We start from the raw sequence: 13,980 nt of genomic DNA on the forward strand, positions 1-13,980 counted from the left end.
TTTTGTGCAAGGAAGACTAAGAACATATTCCAGTCAGCAAGCTCTGTACTCTCTGTCGCAAACCACTCAGTGTGCCCGTCAACTCTTCTAAGAACTCATCCAACACTGAGACTGTCAAGAGTGAGTTTTTCTGAATGAGGTGAGTCTGCCAGGAGGGAGCTTCTAACTGCCAGACAATTTGGTAATGTGAGGACTGCCTCTTATTTTCACTGGAAGGGGATACCATCTGCCTTCATTACCTACCCGTTCACTGACTTATCAACAAGGGAAGCAATGAGGCTCATGGCACCTTCCTTTCAAGCATTTTATTGTTTTAAAGAATGTTCATATCCATCTCCCTGTTTTTCTCCCTTTCCAATTCTGAGAAGAAACCTTTTTTTTAATTTTAAAAAATATTTATTTATTTGCCTGTGCAGAGTCTTAGTTGCAGTATGCGGGAACTAGTTCTTCGACCAGAGGACCAGAGAGTGAACCTGGGTCCCCTGCCCTGGGAGTGTGACGTCTTAGCCACTGGACCACCAGGGAAGTCCCTGAGGAGAAATCTTGAATAGGATTAATTCCCAGCTACTGAGGTTCAAAGATAAAAAGTGAAATGTCAGTTTTTTCAAAGAGGACTGTAAAAAAAAAGAAAAGTCAAACACCAATAACATCTTTTCCTCTTTTGGGATTTTTTTTTTTCTTCAAAAAATTCTGAGCCTATTATCTCTATACTCCCCACCCAAAGTCATGGTCATCTTTTTTTAAAATGTTTATTTATTTGGCTGTACCAGGTCTTAGTTGCAGCATGCAGGATCTTCTATCTTCGTCATGGCATGCAAGAGCTTTAGTTGCGGCATATGAATCTTGGGTTGTGGTGTGTGGAATCTGGTTCTCTAACCAGGGATGGAACCAGGGCCCCTGCATTAGGAGCATGGTCTTAGCCACTGGACCACCAAGGAAGTCTCCTGCTTAAAGTCTTATATGGTACCTCTTTAGAAAGACCTTTTCTGCTCAGCCAATATTCAGAGCTAACACCTTGCACTCACTGTACACAACATTGTTTTAAACCCTTTCTATATACCAACTCTATTAAACTTCAGTACAAGCCTAGAAGATAAGTATTCTTTTTTCCTCCACATATTGAGGGAGAAGGTAAGTATTCTTATTCGCTCCCTATGAAGCAAGCACTGTTATTATCTCCACATTGGACCTGAGAAAACTGGAGCACAGAAAGGATAGATAACTTTGCCAAAGTCACACAGGGAGTATTAGAACCTGGGTTTGAACTCTAGCCATTTGGTGCTAGAGTCTGCACACCTGATGTCCATATGTTGCCAACATAACATAGGCCTCTTCTATTCCATTTTTCTTACTCGTGGCACCCCATTTTCTCCCTTTTTACCATGAATTATACTTTGCAATTAATTCTTGCTCATTTATTTTTGTTATTAGAATGTATTACCCATAGGGCAGGAATCTTACATGTTTCATTTATATCATAGGTGTGTGCCTGCTAAGTCACTTCAGTCGTGTGTAACTCTGTGACCCTATGGAGTGTAGCCCGCCAGGCTCCTCTATCCATGGATTCTCCAGGCAAGAATACTGGAGTGGGTTGCCATGCCCTTCTCCAGGGTCACAGGTACTATATTAATTGAATAAATGAAGAAATGTATGCTTGTGGGTGCCATTCTGCAACAAACTTTTAAGGATTAATTTTACTTTGAAACAATTTCATACTTAAAGAACAGTTACAAGAATAATACAAAGAACTTCACCCAGATACCTCAATAAAATTTAGCTAGATGTCATCAAAATACACTTTAGGGCCAGAGGATCGATCCAGGATGACTTGAACAACAAATATTTCTGGAGGACCTGCTATTATTGGGTTATAGAGCTGTCTCCTAACTGGTCTTTCAGCCGCAGTTGCTGCCTCCTAGTCTTACACAGCAGCCAGAGCCATCCTTTTAAAACAAGTTAGATCGTTACTTCTCTGCTCAAAAGTCTGCAATAATTCCTCATTGCATGAAAAGTAAAAAATCAGTGTTCTTTTCTCTCATCTCCTCTCCCACTCCTCTCACCTTGATCCAACCACACTAATCTTGCCATTTTCCTAAGATTCTAGACATGCTTTTTTTTTTTAATCGTAGAGTCTCTGCATCAGCTGTCTTTGTAATTTTTATCAAGTAACTACAGAGCTATCTCCTCTGCTTCTTTGTTGGTTCCTAAACATGCATCACTACATCTCCTTTACTCTGCTGTGTACTTTTTTCCCCCTAGCAGTTACCACTTTCTAATATACTCTACAGTTATTTACTATAGTTATTGTTCTGCCTCCTTTACTAGAATATAGATACACGATGAGAGGATATCTTTTTCTATTTTGTTTGCTGGATACCCCAGGCACCTACAGGGTACCTAGCACATAAGAAGGGTTAATAGCTGTTGAGTGAAGAAATGTTGAAGGTGTACTAAGTGCCAGGTCCTGATTTAGGTGCTGAGGCTACAATAAAGAAACTCTCAGCCCTCGTGGGCCACGCAGACCTATTCCAGTCTTGGCTCTCCCGCCTATCCCTGTGAGAGCTGGACAAGTTACGTAACCTCTCTGAGCCTTCCTTTCCTATCAAGTGTTATGAAGATTAGACAGAAAAACAGCATCTGTATAGCATTTGGCATAAGAAGAGTTTAAACATTTGTTTCCTTTCTTGCCAGACTGGAAAGTTGGTAGCCTGACATCTCTGCCAAAGGTTTATTTAGGCAAGGTTTTCATACTGCCTTGGCAACCGTGCAAACAGGTTACTCTCTGGCCAGGCTTACCCGATTTTTAATTGAAGATATTCTGGCGAAGAGAATGCTTAAAAGCGTAGGAATGAGAAACCAGGGAATGGCTAACGTCACCTGCTTCGCCGTTTTGCATCGTTAAAGCCCCCCTGGGTCCCCAAAGAGGTGAAAGTCAAGACGAAGAGAAGGAAAGGAAAAGAGGACCAGCTAGCCACTACAGAAAACTACAAATCCCAGCACTCCCTGCGGCAGATAACTACGGGTCTCAGCGGGTTCCGAACTCCGGACCCAGGGGGCCTCTGGGGGGGCCTGCAGCCTGGGTTCAGCGGGAGAGGGCGTGGGGCGTGTCGAGGCAGTGGGGAAAATCGGGTCAAGCTTGACGCCGCTGCGCAGACGCCTCTCACGGGCCGGACGTGACGTAGGGAGGGTTCCGGCTTCGGCCTCCGCCGCTGCCGCCGCTAGTACCGCCGCGGATACCGCCGCCGCCGTCGGGGCTTCTTACTTCTAAAATGGCGCCCCTGGACTTGGACAAGTACGTGGAGATAGCGCGGCTATGCAAATACCTACCGGAGAACGACTTGAAGGTAAGCCCGGCCGAGGCGGGAGCGCTGCTTTCGGGGCTCGCCCCTTCCGGCAGTGGGGCGCCCGCCGGCCCGCCCTTCCTCTCTCCGCGGGACCCCCCGGCGGCATCTCGTCCCATTAGGGTGGAGGGCCTAACGCGATGTGAGGAGACCGGGTCCGACTTGGTGTCACGCGGGGGGCGGGGGGAGCCCGAGACCTCCCGAATGCTGTCCCGGTCCTCTCGGCGGGGATCCCGAGGGATGTCGCGGCCTCTGCCCCCGGGTTTCCCCCTCAGCCCTCACGGCTTTGCTTGCAAGGCACCTCTTCTTTTACCCCGATTTCGGCTCTCGCGCCCCGGGGTCATCCACTCCGGGGGCGGTGACGGGAGCGCGGGGTGGCCGGCGTCTGACAGGAGATGTCGCCGGCTCCCGGAACGTAGCCCCAGTGTGTTCAGGGACCTGAGGAATGGGTATGGGAAGGGGCAGGTGGGGGACCGGACGGTCTGGTGGTGATGCGAGAACGTCAAGTCGTCCCTCTTTCCCGGGAGCTTCTCCCAGTTACTTTCTGAGAGTGTTGGTTTTCTCCTGATAATTCCAATATGAACCCGTTTTCGAGTACATCGTTGGGCTATAGTTTAAGTGGATAAAGTAGGGGGCTGTCAATAAATACAAATACTTTTCTGTCAAGTCCACCCTCCCCCGAAATCTCTTCTTAGCTCAAGATTGCATTTTCTGAGTTTTCCAAGGGAGGAGAGTTGTTCCTTGTACTGCTGAGTCCAAGTAACAGTAAACCTCTGTTTGAGTAAAGGAATGAGTATAAGAATAAAGGAATGTAAGTCTTTGGGCTACTGCTCTTTTTGACAAGTGTTTCTTTGCGTTTGTTAAAACCACTTCTTAAGCGACCAGCAGTTTTTAGCCGTTCCTGCTAGTGCCTGTTTTTTTGTTCATTTAAGTTGATTTGTTGTGTGCTAAGTGGGTAAACTGTTGATAGTTTTGAGTTCATTTTATTCTTTAAGCTATGAGTTTAAAGCAGTTTATCTTTGTGAGTTTTCTTCTCTTAAGGAAGATACTACTTTTTTTTTTCATCTTTTGGTACAGGAGAGTTGAACGTCTGTTAACAGTATGCAAAATGCTTGAGGCCACAGGAGCTGTTGTGAATATAACTTATTTGTACTTAGATGTTAATTATATGTGCTATTTGATAGGGATGTCATTCTTGTCCATTTCCCCCTTTTTTAGCAGGATAATTTAATTAAAACAGGGACAAAGCCAGTAATAATAAAAATTAACTTTTATGCTCTTTTTTTTAAAAGTTAGTTTTATTTATTTGTTTGGCTGTGCCATGTCTTAGTTGCAGCATGTGGGGTCTTTAGTCGTGGCATACAAACTGCTAGTTGTGGCATGTGGATCTAGTTCCTTGACCAGGGATTGAACCCAGGCCTCCTGCATTGGGTGCCACTGGATTACTAGGGAAGTCCCTAACTTTCATGCTCTTATGACAGTAGTTTTGAAGCTTCTTTCCGCTGTATGACTTTTTAGGAAACAGGAATTTTCCTAAGAAGAAAAAAAAAAAGGAAAAACAAAGCAAAACATTGCAACCCAGTTCGTTAGAAAACTAACCAGTTGTCTTTTAGTAGCATTGTTGATTCCATTGGCGAAGTTGACTTTTGCATGTCCGTGAGATGAAGTGGCGTTTTCTGTTCTTTAGCAGTTTTAACCTTTATGTTTATAATGAGTAAGGTGTTGCTTATTATGAAACATATCTTGATCTTGGGTATTGAAATGATAGGAAAGATAGGTCAGCTGAATTTTCTTTAGACCTCTTAGTTTTATAAACATCAGATTTCCTTCCCAGCCTAAAATAATGTATTTGTTAAACCATTTCATTTCCCTTTGAAGCACAATGGGACTGTACTTAGCGTGTATCTGTTTCCTAGTAAATTCCTCCCCACAATACTAGAAAAAAAAAGAATTCTAAATTTTTCTATGTAAGTAGAGGCTTTTCTTCTTTGTCTTGAAAATATTCTTATCAGATTAATTTTCTTGTGCTGCATCTCTGGTGTATTTAAAGAAATTTAATTCTGTTTCTCCCTCTTGGCATGAAGTGCAAACTAAAATTAGGTGGGCCAAGAAAGTATTCCAGGAGCATTTCTTCTGAAGCTTTAAAGCCAAAATAAAATATTCTATCAAAGGAAGAAAAGAAATCATTGGGGCCACTTAATGATCATTATGGAAAAGTTTTGTTCTGGTAGGAAAATAGAAATTTACCTGTGTTTTGAATTGACTGGAAGTTGGAGATACTAAATAAAATAATAAATGCATAGGATGTTCTAGATCTAATCATGATCTCTCCGTATCTACCTTGGAAGTGGTCAGATCACTAGTCCTGGATCAAAAGTACATAACTGTTTTAAGAAATAAGGATGATACGTGAAAGTGTGCGGACCACAGGGTAAGCTTTCTTAAAAAAAGAGTTCATGTGATTCTCACCCACTATAAAGATTTCAGAGAGGATCATAGAAGACACAGATTTCATATCTGGCCAAGTGGAAGAAGGAATGATAACAGACAGGCTTACCGAATACTTACACTTAAATATTTTGGCATGAGAAAGGATCTGTAAAGTGGAGATTGTCTGATCTCTCTGACAATTCTTAAAAGTGCCATGTAAGTAAAGAAATGGCACACCCAGTTGACATTCAGTTCTTTCTTTTTTTACTGAAGATCTGAAGACGATTTCTGTAGTCGGGGTTGGGAGAATCCTAGTGTCTGCGTCAGACATACAACGCAGAAATAGTAACCATGTCTATGGATTAATAATTTAATGCAATCTTTTTTGGAGCTCACTTTTATGTTTACTCTGAGCCATCTGTTTTTCATGTAAGACCACCTGCTCTGCAAAGGTGTACCTCTGTTTGAAATGCCTCCATGAAGCCTCAGAGAATCCTCCCTTGCTTTTTTCTGAGATTTGATGGAGAACCTTTTGCACCTCCTTGTGTCGGCCTCTGTCTAATTTAATAGATTCTCATATGTGGTAGTCATGATCCTTCTAGGCCTGAAGCCTGTTAGTCTTGCCACTCACCTTATTGCCTGTCTTATTGATCATTCTGTTTACCTGAGTTATTTGGTTTTGCATATTATCTTTTCAGGTATTGCAAGGAAAACTGAACGCAGTACAGCAGTTAGGGATAGACCATGGCTTTGTATAGGGCTAAAATAGTGTTTTCAAGACCTTTTCTGATAATGCTTGGCATTTTGTCTTGTCTTTTTGGCCATAGAATCACATTCTCTCAGATCTTCTGAAAACAGTCTGTAGTAGTGCTGTCTAATAGAAAGAAAATGCTCATAAATGTGAGTGTCAAATTATATTTACATTTTTATTATTTTATTTTTTTTTTTACTTTTATTTTTAAACTTTACATAATTGTATTAGTTTTGCCAAATTTATTTACATTTTTAAAAGTAAAAACATATACAGGTGAAATCCATTTTTAGTAGTATTTTATTTAATGCAATTTCAACATGTAATTAATATAAAATAACTAGTGTAATATCTTGTCTTTTTTGTATTAAATCTATGAAATGTGATATACATTTTACATTTATGTTAGTAACACATCCCAATTTGGATCAGCCACACTTTAGGTGCTCAGTAGCTACATGTGGCAGTAGGTTTCCTATGGGACAGTGCACGCTGCTAATGACTCCCCAGCCCCTTTTCTAGAATTTCAGAACTGAGAATCAGTGTTTACCTAGTTCTGTATCCTCACTTCGCTGACGAGAAACTGAGCTTCGTAGAGTTCATGATCTGCCTGAGGCTGTCCAACTAATAAGGAATTAAGTTTGAAAGCCTCTTTGTGCAGAGCTCTTTCTGATATAGTTAATAACCTTTTTAGGGTGGCAAGTAGCATATTTTTCTAAATACTGTATGTCTTCCACTTCATCACCTTCTTTTACTTTCCATTCTGAGCACATTGGAGTACTCTCTTCTGACTATGTGCCTCGTACTTCCCTGCATCTTTGCGTCTGCTGAGTCTCTTTCTTTCACCTACTTACTTAATACTTACATGGCAGAGATGTTAAATTATTTAATATTGTGTAAGTTGGGTATTAACATTTGCCCCATTTTACAGACAGGTAACTCAAACAACAGACAAGTAACTTTTCAAGTCATATAGCTAGTAATAAGTAAGTGGAGAAGCTGGGATGCAAACCTAGGGAGTCTGGCACTAGGGTTCACATCCATAACTACCACTTATGCTTCCTTTATACAACACCCTTTATGCCCCTTTGTTTTATTTTGAAAAATAGTAATTGTTTTGGTCTCATCACGTGGCTTGTGGCATCTTAGTTCCCTCACCGGAGGCTGAACCAGGTCCACAGCATGAGAGAGCCGAGTCCCAGCCGCTGGACTGCCAGGGAGTTCCCCTCCATGCCCCTTTTTAGCTCTAGCTCACATGTCACTTTCTCCATGTAGGGCTCCTGGATTCCGCAGTCAGAATGATTAGTAATGGTTAGAATTTACACAGCTACTTAATTTTCAGAGCACCGTTCTGTCCATTCTACCACTGTGATACAACAGATATCAGAGCCAGGACTTGATAAGGTTTACGTGATTTTTGCCCTAGTGAGTCAGCAGAGTACATATCTGAATTTATTTGCTATTAAAAATTTCCATTCTCGAATTTCCTGGCTCAGTGCTTTCACTGCCAGGGTCTGGGTTCAGTCCCTGGTTGGGGAACTAAGATCCTGCAAGACACTTGAGATCCTGCAAGACACTTGGCAAGGCCAGAAAAAAGAAATTCCATTCTTTTTCTATACTGACCTTTGCCCCATAGCACTTTCTGTTCCATTTTACTACCATTTGTATGGTTCTTTCTTGTATGATGGTAAGTATACCTGTCTTCACCATTAGATTACCAGCTTTATGAAGGGCCAGGATCCTATCTTGTTTATTTTGGTATTCTCTACAGTCTTAAACACTACCTTGTATGTACTGCTTTACAACAAACATTTCTTTAAATGTCCCCTTGTGTCAAATAGTATTCTCTGTGGATTCTTGAGAGAGAATTTGGTACTTCTCAATGTCTTTGAGGGGCTTTCAGTATAGTAAAGGAGGTAGAAGGGTAAACAAGTGATCATTGCAGCGTGTGGTAGCGCTAAAATAGAGAGCTGTTCATCATATCAGAGAACATAGACGAAGCAGCATCTAACTCTCAAGCACAGATAGTTTCACAAAAGGAGGAGCAATGAGAGAATGAGCCGAGTTTTTTCAGGTAGACAAAACAGGAAGGAAAGAACATGAAGCAGAAGAAATACCGTGTACAGTGGTATAGCTTAATCCCCAAGAACACAACTCGAAGTAGTTTGGTATGGCTGGAGGCGGTGCAGCGAAGACAGGCAGAGGCCACATCTTGGAAGACTTAGGCTGATACACGTGGATTTTTATCTTTTAGATGGATAAACACTTCCAAAAGTTTTTTTTTTTTTTTAATATTTGTTTACTTATTTGGCTCTGCTGTGTCTTCGTTGTAGCATATGGGATCTAGTTCCCTGACCAGTGATTGAACCCGGGTCCCCCGCATTGGGAGTGCAAAGTCCTAGCCACTGGGCCACCAGGGAAGTCCCTTGAAATGTTTTTATATTTTAGGGAAAAACAAATAATCATACTATGACTATGTGCTGTCTTTTAAAAGATGGCTAACTAAAAAAGTAAGTTGAAAGAAAACCATTTGAAGGATACACTATTGTATACAGTAGGAATGTGACAAAATCAGAGATGATATCTGAATGGAATTTGGGAAACACTGCATAGACAGAAAACAACCTTAGAGGAGTGTCCTCGAAAGGTTTTTGAAGGAGACAGTGACAGGTTTTAGAAATATTCTGGCAGCATTGTGGACTTTGGACTGGAATGAGAGAAAAATGTCATCGAAGCAGTAGACCAGGTGACACGAGAGCTTTAGAAGTAAGCCAGTGTCAAGTGGTTGTGGTGTTTAAAAGGACATGAAGAAGGTATAATAGGACCTGTTGACAGAGTATATATCTGGGTTATGAGAGAGGAGTTCAGGGTAATCTCTTAGTTCCTGGCATGGATTACTTAGTAAATACAATACCTGGATTAAGGAATACAAGGGAATTTGGTTTGGGTCATACTGAACTGGAGATGCTGCCAAGCCAAGACACTGAGTTAGAAATGTTGAGAAGACTGTTGGATCAGTTATGTAGTAGCCATTCATTGATTGCCAAATGTGCTGCAGACATTATTCTAATGTATTAAACTCACGAGAAAGGTCTAGATCAATTGTTCCTAATTGGAGGTGATAGTGCCCCCCGCAAGAGGATATTTGGCAATGTCTGAAGACATTTTTAGATTTTCACAGCTGGGGTTGCTGTGGCTATCTAGTGGATGTAGGGGCCAGATGTTGCTCAGTCAGTCACTCAGTCATGTCTGACTCTTTGCAACCCCATGGGACTGCAGCACGCCAGGCTTTCCTGTCCATCACCCACTCCCTGGAGCTTGCTCAAACTCATGTCCATTGAGTCGGTGATGCCATCCAACCATCTCATCTTCTGTCGTCCCCTTCTCCTCCTGCACTCAATCTTTCCCAGCATCAGGGTCTTTTCCAGTGAGTCAGTTCTTCACATCAGGTGGCCAGAGTATTGGAGGTTCAGCTTCAGCATCAGTCCTTCCAATGAATATTCAGGATTGATTTCCTTGAGGATTGACTGGTTTGATCTCCTTGCTGTCTAAGGGACTCAAGTGTCTTCTCTAACACCATGGTTCAAAAGCATCAATTCTTCTGCGATCAGCTTTCTTTATAGTCCACCTCTCATATCCATACATGACTACTGGGAAAATCATAGTTTTGACTAGATGTATCTTTGTCTAGTCAAGGCTATGGTTTTTCCTGTGGTCATGTATGGATGTGAGAGTTGGACTGTGAAGAAGGCTGAGCACCGAAGAATTGATGCTTTTGAACTGTGGTGTTGGAGAAGACTCTTCAGAGTCCCTTGGACTGCAAGGAGATCCAACCAGTCCATTCTGAAGGAGATCAGTCCTGGGATTTCTTTGGAAGGAATGATGCTAAAGCTGAAACTCCAGTACTTTGGCCACTTCATGCAAAGAGTTGACTCATTGGAAAAGACTCTGATGCTGGGAGGGATTGGGGGCAGGAGGAGAAGGGGACGACAGAGGATGAGATGGCTGGATGGCATCACTGACTCGATGGACGTGAGTCTCAGTGAACTCCAGGAGTTGGTGATGGACAAGGAGGCCTGGTGTGCTGCGATTCACGGGGTCGTGAAGAGTCGGACACGACTGAGTGACTGATCTGATCTGATCTTTGTCGGCAGAGTAGTGTCTCTGCTTTTTAATATGCTGTCTAGGTTGGTCATAGCTTTTCTTCCAAGGAGCAAGCGTTTTTTAACTTCATGGCTGCAGTCACTATCTGCAGTGATTTTAGAGCCCAAGAAAAAGTCTGTCACTGTTTTCCATTGTTTCCCCATCTATTTGCCATGAAGTTATGGGACTGGATGGCATGATCTTTGTTTCTTGAATGTTGAGTTTTAAGCCAACTTTTTCACTCTCCTCTTGCACTTTCATCAAGAGGCTCTTCAATTCCTCTTCACTTTCTGTCATAAGGGTGGTGTCATCTGCATATCTGAGGTTATTGATATTTCTCCCGCAGTCTTGATTCTAGCATGTGCTTCATTCAGCCTGGCATTTTACATGATGTATTCTGCATATAAGTTGAATAAGCAGTGACAGTATACAGCCTTGATGTACTCCTTTCCCAATTTGGAACCAGTCTGTTGTTCCATGTCCAGTTCTAACTGTTGCTGCTTGACCTGCATACAGATTTCTCAGGAGGCAGGTAAGGTGGTCTGGTATTCCCATCTCTTTAATTTTCCACAGTTTGTTGTGATCTACACAGTCAAAGACTTTAGCATCGTCAATGAAGCAGAAGTAGATGTTTTTCTGGAATTCTCTTGCTCTTTTGATGATCCAACGGATGTTGGCAATTTGATCATTAGTTCCTTTGCCTTTTCTAAATCCAGCTTGAAAATCTGGAAGTTCTTGGTTCATGTCCTGTTGAAGCATAGCTTGGAGAATTTTGAGCATTACTTTGCTAGCATGTGAAATGAGTGCAGTTGTGCGGTAGTTTGAGCATTCTTTGGCATTGCCTTTCTTTGGGATTGGAATGAAAACTGACCTTTTCCAGTCCTGTGGCCACTGCTGAGTTTTCCAAATTTGCTGGTGTACTAAGTACAGCACTTTCACAGCATCATCTTTTAGGATTTGAAACAACTCAACTGGAATTCCATCATCTCTACTAGTTTTGTTCGTAGTGATGCTTCCTAAGGCCCTCTTGACTTCGCATTCCAGGATGTCTGGCTCTAGGTGAGTGATCACACCATCATGGTTATCTGGGTCATTAAGATCATTTTTATATAGTTTTTCTGTGTATTCCTGCCACCTCTTCTTAATATCTTCTGCTTCTGGTAGCTCCATATCGTTTCTGTCCTTTATTGTGCCCATCTTTGCATGAAATGTTCCATTGGTATCTAATTTTCTTGAAGAGATCTGTAGTCTTTCCCATTCTATTGTTTTCCTCTGTTCTTTGCATTGATGACTGAAGAAGGCTTTCTTTCTTTCTTTTTTTTTTTTTTGAGGGAGGCTTTCTTATCTTGCTGTCCTTGCTATTCTTTGGAACTCTGCATTCAGATGGGTGTATCTTTCCTTTTCTCCTTTGCCTTTTGCTTCTCTTCTTTTCTCAGCTATTTGTAAGGCCTCCTCAGATAACCATTTTACCTTTTTGCATTTCTTTTTCTTGGGGATGGTTTTGATCACAGCCTCCTGTACAAAGTCATGAACCTTTGTCCATAGTTCTTCAGGCAGTCTATCAGCTTTAATTCCTTGAATCTATTTGTCACTTCCACTCTGTATTCATAAGGGGTTTGATTTAACCCCTTTCTTCAATTTAAGTCTGAATTTGGCAATAAGGAGTTCATGATCAGAGCCACAGTCAAGTCCCGGTCTTGTTTTTGCTGACTGTATAGTGCTTCTCCATCTTTGGTTGTAAAGAATATAATCAGTCTGATTTTGGTATTGACCATCTGGTGATGTCCTTGTGTAGAGTAGTCTCTTGTGTTGTTGGAAAAAGGTGTGACCAGTGCTTTCTCTTGGCAAAACTCTGTTAGCCTTTGCCCTGCTTCATTTTATAGTCAAAGGATAAACTTGCCTGGTACTCCCAGTGTCTGTTGACTTCCTACTTTTACATTCTAATCCCCTATAATGAAGAGCACATCGTTTTTTGGTGTTAGTTCTAGAGGGTCTTGTAGGTCTTCATAGAACCAGTCAGCTTCAGCTTTTGGCATTATTAGTTGGGGCATAGACTTGGATTACTGTGATATTGAATGATTTGCCTTGGAAACGAACAGAGAACATTCTGTCATTTTTGAGATTGCACCCAAGCTCTGCATTTTAACTCTTACTGACTGTGAGGGCTACTGCATTTCTTCTAAGGGATTCTTGCCCGCAGTAGTAGATATAATGGTCATTTGAATTAAATTCACCCATTCTGGTCCATTTTAGTTCACTGATTCCTAAAATGTTGATGTTCATTCTTGCTATCTTCTGTTTGACCACTTCCAATTTACCTTGATTCATGGACCTAACATTCCAGGTTCCTGTGCAGTGTTGTTCTTTACAGCATCGGACTTTATTTCCATCACACGTCACATACACATATCGGTGGTGTTTTCGCTTTGGCTCCATCCCTTCAATCTTTCTGGAGTTACTTCTCCACTCTTCTCCAGTAATATATTTGGCATCTACTCACTGGGGGAGTTCATCTTCCAGTGTCATATCTTTTTGCCTTCTCATACTGTTTATGGGGTTCTCAAGGCAAGAATACCAAAGTGGTTTGCCATTCCCTTTTCCAGTGGGCCACATTTTGTCACAACTCTCCAGCATGGCCCGTCTGTCCTGGGTGGCCCTACGCAGCATGGCAGGACAGCAGACCCCTACGACAAAGAACTACCAGGAGTGCCATGGTTGAGAAACTCCGGTTTTTACTCAAGATACAGATATTTCCTTATGGATTGTAAGAGTGTGGATGTCATTATCATCTTGGATTTCCACTCTTCATTCCCAGTGATTTGTATTCTAGTAGAGACTCTATTCAAAGGCTGTATAAAATATAATCTTAGATTTTTGTTTCTTAAGAAATTTTATAAATCCCAGTATGTGAAAGTAAATAAAGGAAATAGTATGTTTTATATAACAAGATCAGCTAAACAAAGAATTACAAAAATTTAAAACCTACGGTATTTGAGGGAACAGGGGGACAAGCAGAGGATGGAATGGATCTGTAAACAGGTATCTGGAGGAAAAGGTAAAGGAGGGAGAAAAGCTCTGCTAAGAATGGGCCCATGAACCTGTACTTACTACTATTATTAATTTTGGGCCATACCTCACATTATAGGAAACTTTGCTGAGCAGGGATGGAACGTGTGCCCCCTGCAGTGGAAGTGCAGAATCCCAACCACTGGACTTCAGGGAAGTCCCAACCTCTGCTTTTTCAGGGATTAGGGATTAATTAGTCACTGTGGGGAGAAATGGATAGTTTGCCCTAAATTTGGGATAAGATTAAGA

At 41.8% G+C, this 13,980-nt stretch overlaps 1 protein-coding gene across 1 annotated transcript in view; it reads left to right on the plus strand.

Annotated features, from left to right (window-relative positions):
- The first annotated feature begins 3,155 nt into the window (after nt 1–3,155).
- The window catches only part of PPP6C (protein phosphatase 6 catalytic subunit), a 41,221-nt gene continuing 30,396 nt past the window's right edge, over nt 3,156–13,980 (plus strand). Inside the window, exon 1 of the mRNA XM_005893052.2 lies at nt 3,156–3,344. Coding sequence (XP_005893114.1) covers nt 3,270–3,344 — 75 coding nt within the window. The 5' untranslated portion in view covers nt 3,156–3,269. The remainder of the gene's footprint in view (nt 3,345–13,980) is intronic.

This window comes from Bos mutus, chromosome 11 (genome assembly GCF_027580195.1).
Source record: "Bos mutus isolate GX-2022 chromosome 11, NWIPB_WYAK_1.1, whole genome shotgun sequence".
Lineage (NCBI taxonomy): Eukaryota > Metazoa > Chordata > Mammalia > Artiodactyla > Bovidae > Bos > Bos mutus.